The 9,937-nt window shown below is 40.2% G+C and overlaps 1 protein-coding gene across 1 annotated transcript; it reads right to left on the bottom strand.

Annotated features, from left to right (window-relative positions):
* Positions 1-561: 561 nt before the first annotated feature.
* On the bottom strand, positions 562-9,629 carry kcnk18 (potassium channel, subfamily K, member 18). The gene is made up of 3 exons (XM_070978324.1): positions 9,395-9,629; positions 8,975-9,121; positions 562-1,439 (listed from the first exon to the last, which is right to left on the bottom strand). The coding sequence occupies exons 1-3, from the start codon at positions 9,627-9,629 to the stop codon at positions 604-606; spliced, it is 1,218 nt and encodes a 405-aa protein (XP_070834425.1). The 3' UTR covers positions 562-603.
* Between the last annotated feature and the right edge of the window lie 308 nt (positions 9,630-9,937).

Raw genomic sequence — 9,937 nt, 5'->3', positions numbered from 1 at the left:
TTTGTGTGTTTTTAATGCCATTGTCAAAGACAAATTTCCATTTTATGTAAAGTTTACAATCAGATCCCTAATGCTAATTTTACAATTCGGAAAATGCAATATTTGTTTATGCTGAATGTTTGTTAATTTCAGATCATTTTATTAATTGAGGTTTAGAAGAACAAACAAAACTGAATTTAAAATGCATTTTATTTGATTTTCTTAGAAGGAAGTAAGAAATCTGGAGTGCTGACTTTTCATCAAAAGCAACACTACTGTGTTGACCATCTATAGTGCTGTAAGGTAGTACAATTGCTACAGTGGGCATATCATATAGTACTACAATACAGTTAATAGTCATTCCTTGACAAGATAATGTATCTTGATATGCTGAAATTGAAGTTCTTCTTAATGAGAAACAACTTGAATATCATTCTCCTTCACTGGGCAAAAGCTTTTGGCACATGCACAATTTTTATTTTGCTCATGCTTAAAACTTAACAGCCAGCACAAAGAATGCACTGAATGACAAGTTCCCACAAACTCACATTTCTGGCCAACGTCAAAACCAGGACTGTGAACTTGTGCACCTCTTGGACATGAAGCAAAGATTCTCCCGGTGACTTAATCGTTCTCTTCATTTTTGAAAGTCTTCACATTTCCCCTGCTGATGAACTTGAAGAATTGGCGGTAGAAGATTACAATTCGTGCTTGGCCCAGCTTGAAAGCCATGGACATGATGGCCATGCCTACAATGATGAAGAGTGATGTAAGCATGAAATACTTGGGGTGATTGGGTACAATGTCGCCAAAACCAATGGTAGTGAGTGTGATGAAGCAGAAGTAGTACGGGTCAAAACCCTCAAATTCAGTTTCCCACAATGGAAGAATCAAACCGCCAAAGAAAATGTAGGCAAACACGATGAAAAGAATCAGTACAAAGGGTACATCCAACATTTCCATTCCATCTCCTAACCCTGTGAAGTCCCATATGGCATATCCTTTGGGTGGTGGTGGCAGCTGGTCCAGCTCTGGGCAGGAGAGGGTCCTGAGCAGTGGGCCCTTTCTAATCAAGTTCTCCCTGGCAAGAATCTTCTCAAAGATCTCTTTGTTGTTTTGGAGCTGGATAGATTTCTGCCGTACATCGGCTTGGCTGTGGAGCACCTGCCGGATGTCGAGGGGTTCACGGATCACAATGTCATGTCTGAAAACAAAGGTACCATCCTCCAGGGTCCGGTGGCTAGAATCTCCTGACCTCTTCTTAGCCTTCCTTAGTGACCAGGTGTAGGAGCGGAGGATTTTGCAGAAGGAGTGAATGCGTATGTAGGCTCTGGTCATCAGCATGGCGAGGAAGTCTCCCACATCAAGGATCACCAGAAGCATGAGAGGAATGCCCACCATGGCATACAAGACACACGCCACCTTACCAGGCAGGGTAACTGGATAGATCTCCCCATACCCTGCAACAATAATGGAGACAATGAACACTTTAGTTCAGAGAAGCAGGAGCAACTTTTATTAATTTAAAGGCATCACATCATCATCATACTTTAAATCCTTGTAGGGGGTAAAGGCAATCAGGGGCACAAACACTCTTCTAATCAAAGTCATCAGATTACAGGTTATGTTTAGTTGACCAGGAAATATACAACAATTAATTTTTTTCTACCAAAACTAAATAAAGGGTTAAATGCTGGAAAATACTGACCAACAATTTTCAAAACCAATCTTTCATTCATCATGCGCTCTGTATATCAAGAGATTACACATACAACTTAGAAGACTTTGCATGTTAAAATTCAAATATACATAATGACTTGAAAGAGCAGAGGACTCAGGAAGCACAGCATGTGTGAATTGTTTAAACAGAGACAATTTTTTTCCCTGCAGGTATATTTAGCCTAAATCTATTTTGAAAAAAATGACTGCGCCACTCAGAAGTCAAATAATGATGAAGCTCTGGAGAGATCATAAATATTATACTGATGACCAATTTAATGGCGTAGCAATATGGGTGGCGCGGTGGTGCAGCAGGCAGTGCGCGTGCCTCACAGCAAGAAGGTTGCTGGTTCGATCCCCGGGTCAGGCGGGGCCTTTCTGTGTGAAGTTTGCATTTTCTTCCTGTGCATGCATGGGTTCACTCCGGGTACTACGACTTCCTCCCACAGACCAAAAACATGCTTATTAGGTTAATTGGTGACTCCTTAGGTGTGAGTGTGAGCATGAATGGTTGTTCGTCTGTATATGTTGCCCTGCAATCGATAGCCGACAGGTTCAGGGTGTAGCTGAGGTGACAGGTGGGATAGACTCCAGCCCCCCCACAACCCCAAAAGGGATAGTCAGTATAGAAGATGGATGGATAAAGCATTATGATAAAATAGCAATAAAATAACAAACACTATGAGCGGTGTCTGACAGGAGTAAACAGTGCAGCTCAGGTGTGCAAAGCAAGCCAGCTGGGCTAACCATGGTAGTTTACCCTAAGCAGATACAATGTAGATATTAGACTGGGTCAAGCCAAGTCTGCTCTTTGCTTAAGTGAAGGATCTAACTGTGTATTAAAGGCATGTTAGGTCAGGGCTATAGAATGGGCTTGAGGTGCTGTTTGTCAGAGGCCTCAGTAGTTTAATGATGACACAGCCTGATACAAGGATACTAGGCTTCTATAAGAATGTTCATCCAAGTTTTGGCACATTTTATCATTGATAACTATCAATAAAACTAAAATAAACAAAATACAAATACAATAAAAGGCAATGCATGCAATGTAGGTCAAAAAGTAAATGCTTATTTTTCAAACAATATACATTAACACATAGTGATACAGTCCAATGGCAAAGAAAAGTCTCAACCGTTTCCAACTCACAAATGAACATGGAAGACAATGTGCCTCTAACCTCAAACAACCTCTAATGAGCTCTTAGTGGTGATGTAAAAAGCATTCTCTTCTGAGTGTGCCCTCTCTTCATTGAGTTGTGGGCTTCCTGTTGCAGCTAAGCAATTAGCCATTAGCTGGCTTCCTTTAACCACTTATCTGTATGTATCTGAGAGTGACTTACTCATGTATCTTCACAAGGTTCACATCATGCCATGTCAAGGAAAAGAGCAGACAGAGTCTATGGCCATGCAAGTGGCTGTGAGAGCTTATATCTATGGTCAGTGGTAATATGCTAAAGTTAGCATTATAATTCATCATGAGACAGACTTCAATGTCTGTACAAATTTTCATTAGAAATGATCAAATAATTGTGGAGAGATTTAGGTCTTTAACAAAGTGGTCGTGCAACTGACCAGTCAACCAACCAACCAACACTGCCATGCGAAGAGCTGCGCCACTTGCAAGGCTAAAAAATCAGAATGGGAGCATATGCTTGTTCAAATTCTTACTGAAGATAATTATGCTATTGACTACTGTCCTGAGGGTGGCCCTAGAAAAGGCCATGGGGCCATTAAAATCTAAAGAGTTATCCCATCTCACTACAATTGAGGACTCAGAGGTCATGCCCTTGGTTTGTTCGACAATGTTGATGATAATGGCAAGTTCAGGAGAAAACACTAGGCTTCATATGACAAAGGTGAGGATATAATTTTACTTCAGGGCTGTCAATCAATCAATGACTCATCTCCCTGCAGTGAAATAGGCCTCACCCTGCTTTTAAGAACTGCAAAACCACCAAAGACAAATTCAACAGTTTGGGTTTTAGAGGGATGTTTTGGTGTCTGGGGATTTTCTAACTTTTCTACTTTTCCAATAACACATTTAATTAATTCCATTAAGGCCCAAAAACATATAAATATAATTGCAGCCATTGGAATTCAAAAAAGGAAGAAATGTAACAAGACAATGCATGCGCTATGCACTATATAACTTCAAACTGCTACATTCATATCATACTTAGCCAGCAGGCCTTAATCAGAGCAGAATAGATCAGGAATATTTCCATGTATTCATACAGGTCGAGGCCACAAGTACAAGACAGTGGTTATCTGAGTCACAGATGTAGAGGTGAATACTTCACTACAAGCACATTATATACAGTTACTTACATCAGCTTCCAGAATGTATTAGGCAGATTTCCATTTATTGCCTAAGGACATATCATAATGCATCATCAGATCAGTAAAGTTTGAGATCTGACAGTGAATGAAACAGATCATATAATCTAAATATCACTGCTATTACAGCTGTAATTCCTTGTGTGTGTGGCTACCTGATGTTCCAATATTTACACCCCTTTGGTCCCTTTTTCTACCATCTCCTGAGAAAAATACCTGGCTCATTAGCTGCTAAAATGCTGCTAAAACTGTGTTCTACAGCTAATCACATTTTGTTGGTCACATTTGGCGCTGAGCAGGTAGTGCACAGAGGGTTCATCAGAGCTTTCTCACTGAAAACAGCTTCCTGCTGTGGCTGAAAGCAAGGTTGACAGTGATGAAAGTGAAGCAAACAGTAGAGCTGCAGGTCATAAAACTAAATCAATGATCTGAAACACGCTAAAACTCTTCATAGAGGTCAGGGGAACGGCATAGCTGGTGATCATAGTCTTATCACTATGAAAAACACCTCTCAATTTATACATTTGATTCACTATTGTAATAATATTGCCTAGTGCAGCAGAACAATTTGCTGGCACAGTTTTACCTCTGTGGGTAACTTCAGCAGGAGAGATTGATTAGGCAATTCATAAACAAACAGGAATGGATGATTTCTAGTGATGCCCAGAATGAAATTTTGCTCAACTCCTGTCATCCTCCTCCAATAAAATGGTTGCTGGTTTGATCCACACTTACTATAATCAGATAATCCTTTATTAATCCCACAGTGGCAGAATTTACAGTGTTACTGCAGCAATTGGGATAGTGATAGTGATGACAAAAAGGCAAGATAACTAAAACGCAAGATACGATACTGGGAAAGTAAACTAAAGTTCAGTATTACAGTGGATACACTACACTATATTATTATGCGAAAAACCACACCCCTTGTCATGTATATGTATGGCTTGTTACACATTGACAAAGCAGCAGTAATATGTAGCACGAAATTTTACTGCCTGGCAATGTCAATACAATAAGCTGAACACACAGTCATTAGCACCAAAGTGCACCAAACCGCAAGTGACACAGACCACAAAGGAAAACTTCTGACTGAAAAGAATGGGAAGTCAATAACCATTCAGTGCCACACAGGAGTGTTTCTAAAGGCCTAACAAGTGATGTGTCAGTGCAGTTTGGTCATCTGACCTCAGGGTGTTTCACAAAGCGAGACTAGCAAGTTGGCCAAGTTTCTACTGCATAAACATGTCTTTAAACAAAAACAACAGACTAAGACTTAAACATGACTGACCACTTGCAAGGCTGTTGTTGTTAGGCAAGTTTTAAAAAAATACAGGTTGTCATTTACAGATATAAAATGCCACTACCAGACCAACACTCACTCTGATAATCAGTTCCAGCACAAACATGACAGAAACTAACAAAACTCACTAATTCACTTGCTCCCCCGTTTGTGCTTCTTGAGATCAGCCTGGTATCTGCAAGCATCGAGCTAGTTTTAGGGTGTGAGAAGGGAAAGACCAACAAAGTAAAATTGGTACACTGACTGGTCTTCTCCCATGGTTTCACCTCTTGTGATAATATTGTGTCATGAGACACAGCGAGTGCTGGTCAAACATGTGCAGCATCTCTTTTCAGTGTGTTCTTCTGCAAGATGTGATCCTCGGATGCACTATTGTACAAGATGGCCAGAACCAGCTACGATACTGAGTCAGGACAGGACAGAAACTGTAGCTTTTCACATCACAGTAAATTTGAAGGCCACTAAACAAAAACAATGAGCTACACAGAGTTGAATGGAAAATACAGTCAGGTGAGAATTTTCTGTTGGTTCATTGTTCATTGCTCATCCATTGTTAATGTAAAAATATTGATTACAGCAGCTTTAAGGATGTTCTTGGGACTGTAACATAATATGTGTTTAAGACAGCATCACAGTTCCTGTCAAATGTGAAAAGGAAAAGGCCCTCCACATCCATATGCTCTCTCTCTCTGTGCTGACCACTGAAAATGTATCTCAGGATGTCCAGGAGGAGTAGTGGTGGATATAATAATGTAAGTTATAATGTAAGCTGAATATGGAAATAAGTGAACTGCTGACTTAAGTGACTTAACTGCTGCATCAGCATTTGTGATTGCCAGCAGCACAACTGGTGTCTAAACCTCCACCTCAGCCCTGCGGTCATCACAGACCCTCAACTATGTATGAAGATCAAAACTTCCCAGAATGAGCCACACATGCTCACACAACGATTTTGTATTACTGCCTTTTTCTTGTGTTTGGGCTAAATGTTAAAAGTTAAACAAATGTTAAAAGTTAAACAAATATCATTCACTGTAGAAATGACTGATTAGGCTATTAGCCTATGATGACAGACGTTTAGACAAATCAACAGACGTGACACATTTGGACAGAACATGCCTTTTTGACATGAAGTGCCCTTGTGTTGTTGGATGTTGTTGACCAGCTTCAGATTGGCCACTGCCAGTAACCACTGTGTATTTCAACACCTTTCTTACATATTCATATTTTTAGATTGCTTTCTGTGTGACTGGTTTGATAGAGTACTTTGAATTGAAATGAACCAAATCAGTCGACACAGTGAGTTGCCTTTGGGTAAACATGATTACTTCAATAATTATCATTTAATGATACATACATGGCCTCTGATACCTGTATGAGTGAATTTAAATCCCAAGACAAATCTAACCACACTTTTTTAGTTTGAAAATTTTTTTAAGAGAAATGAGAATGCAAGACCACAATGACTAAATTGTATATGATCACATGGTCCCATGATTATCTGATAAGCTAATAAAATGGATAAGGAAACCTCTGTACTGCATTTTTATCCCATGCGTTGTCAGTATCTATACTGAGAGCAAGGGGTGGATTTATGTCACATGCAAAAGGATAGATGAGTAAAAGAGGTCAAAATATGCAGATTTTTTGTCTCTAGTACAAGTACAAAAAATTCCCTTTAGGCAACTCATATTTCCTCAATATTTCATTTATACTAGGTAAATACCAACATGTTTCAACCTCCATACCCTCAGTTTTTAACGCAGGGTGTTAAAAATCTTAAGTGTCAAACCCAATCAAGAATCTCAGATACCATCATCCATTACATTACTTAAATACATATAGTTTTATATATGTTTTTAAAGGCTGTGTGTGTGTGGTTCTTCTTTTGAGTAAACTGATCTTACACATGTATGCCAAATTCTGCTTAAGGTCTAGGAAAGAAGAAAAAGATGTTGAATTTCGTATTGACAGAGATTTTAAGTCCTTCCAGTCTGGTGATTCTATTTGCATATAGCATGTTAGCTCATCAACCATGTGAGAACAGGTCAAGCAGCCCTTCCTCACCAGAAAAACAGCCGTATAGGTCATCTGTGTAAATAGGTTATCATGAGCCATAATTGCATTTATTGTTATGTAGCAATTATGATGGGAGCAAAGGAGGAAGTAATTTCCTGTTTGTTGTTTTGTAGCAGTTTCACATCATTTCCAGTTATGGGGTTTCATGTTTGCAGCACATTGCAGCTCGTGGCAATTTGAGCAGAGGATAATAAATTATCATTATAACAAATATAACTGTAAGCTGTGATTCTGGGTTCAAGTAATTTTTGCCAATTAGTTTAATTCTGTGTGACACCAATCACACACTTGTTTCACATTCACAAAGCTTGCAGCATTTCAATAACTGCTCACTCAAAGTTCTACCATTTGTCCCCTTCATCAGCCTTGAATGAAACTGTGTATTTTCAGAGATGTCTCCCATGAATTTATTCAGAGTTGCTCAAAAGCATCTTGACTAACGTATCATAGGCCACGTTCATTTGCACTAATCAATATGGCACTTCGGGTTTTGATTAATACTTGTCCTGGGAGCATGCACATTTGAATTGGTGACATTCTATCTACTCGGTTTTGAGGTACACATTTCTGGTTTTTGTGGTCCCCCCTATGGGTCAGGCTCAAAATGCCTCACTAGGCCTATTCCCAATCATGGCCTGAAGATATGTGCCAAGGTTTATAATCACTGGACAAACAAGTTATGGCCATTTTCTTGCTAAGCCCTGACCCTTCCAGTGTAGCTTTGGGTAATGGAGGCTATGTTTTTAAACCTATCATTCTCATTTTTAATAGAAATATTTATCACATTCCAGCAAAGCTGCATACCCAATATGATGTTGATAGAGTGAAAATTGAAGAAGTTCTATTCCAATTACTGTTTTTCAAAAAAATCTAAATGGAAGGAAAATTGATGGTCCGAGAGGCTTTTTTGAAGAGCACATTGAGCTGTGAACTTGTGTGTCCAGTTTCAAGTCAGTTGGACCTACATGTGAGGGGCGTGGTCTGCCCAAAATGGATTTTGTTTTACCTTAATTACAGCGCCACCATTGGGCACTCATTTCTTGGGAAGCATTGTCAGATCATTTTAACTTTTCTAGCTCATTCCAGCTCACAGCACAAATAATTCTAATAATAATAATAATCATAATAATAATAGAAGGAAGAAGACAAAGAAGACAAAACTGGCATAAACACGCTTGAACCCTAAATATTCAGTATAGCAGCTTCAAAGAAGCTTTGGCTGCAGGTACAAAGCTTCTGCCCTCATGTGTTGATGTTCTACGTGTCCAACTGTTTCGGCCTGTGAAACATCAGGCAATGATATAACTGAGCAATCACCTGGCAAACCTGGTCTACCTAACCCTGGTGATGGTTTAAAGTGATACTGAAAGTCCAAAACATAAAATATTCCTCAAGGTTCTTTTTGGGTTTTTTTTTAAGAATCTCTACTTTTACTACTACTACTTCTACTTCTACAGATCCACTGTATCATCTCAACTTCCTCCAGTCTCTCTCTCTCATACACACACACATACAATCCATCAACTTGCAGTAGATATAATAATCCTGCTGATTTACCGACTGTAGTGAATACAGTGCAGCAGAAGAACATGGAGCCAAAAAAAGTCCACCGGTCAGGTCTCTGGAGCCATATGGACTTGAACTCATATTGCATCTTAGTCTTGACTTTCCTCACTATGTCTTGATGTGTGCAGGAGGCGTCATCTGAAAATCAGTAGAAAATGTTTAGTGTAGAGCAAATGAATTAGGGCTCGGACTGTGCCATGTGCCATTAACATCTTAACATGGTTAGCATCACAGAAATACGCATTTCCAAGGTGCAAATTGTGCATTATTATCAGCAATAGATTACAATGAGGAAGAAATACCCGTCACAGATGTAATCAGTGTCGGTAGAAGTGAGTTCTCAGCGTTTGGTTGCTGATATTAGGTGGTGCCACAACTTATTCGTGGCTAACAACATTTGTAGGCACTTACCGGTGAAGTTCTGGACCGTGCTGACAATCTGATCCAGGAACTCAGCGTAGTCTTGCTGAGTAACGTTGGTGGACGCGTTTCCTCCCTCAATGTGCTGGAACATGAGCGCACCCAGCGACGCGTATGCCACCAAAGAGAGACACAGTAAAAGATGAGGAAAGAACCTCCAGAAACGCGCAGCGCATTTTCTGGACTCGGCTTTAGCGCTAATCCCTCTCTTCAGCGCCACTGACATCTTCTTCTGCTTCTCCTTCCACCGCAGCTGCTGCTGTACCGTCCCTGCAAAGAGCGGCCGTGCGTCCGTCAGCTTGGCTTTCTGCTCCAGCACTGTGCGCGAAGGCTGCCGACGCAGTAAACACAGCACATCATCCATGCACACATTACAAACACTGCGATGAGGTCTCCGGGGAGATCCGTTATTGACTCTCTACCCAATTACTCCCTCCCTGACGGGCCGGGGGGAGCCAAACAGCGGTTCTGACAGCCTTCACAACCATTTACACAGGGGAAGTCAATCACCAAACCAAGATGAATGTGCTAAAG

The sequence above is a fragment of the Chaetodon trifascialis genome, chromosome 13 (genome assembly GCF_039877785.1).
Source record: "Chaetodon trifascialis isolate fChaTrf1 chromosome 13, fChaTrf1.hap1, whole genome shotgun sequence".
NCBI lineage: Eukaryota > Metazoa > Chordata > Actinopteri > Chaetodontiformes > Chaetodontidae > Chaetodon > Chaetodon trifascialis.
This window is presented reverse-complemented; position numbering and strand designations above follow the sequence as displayed.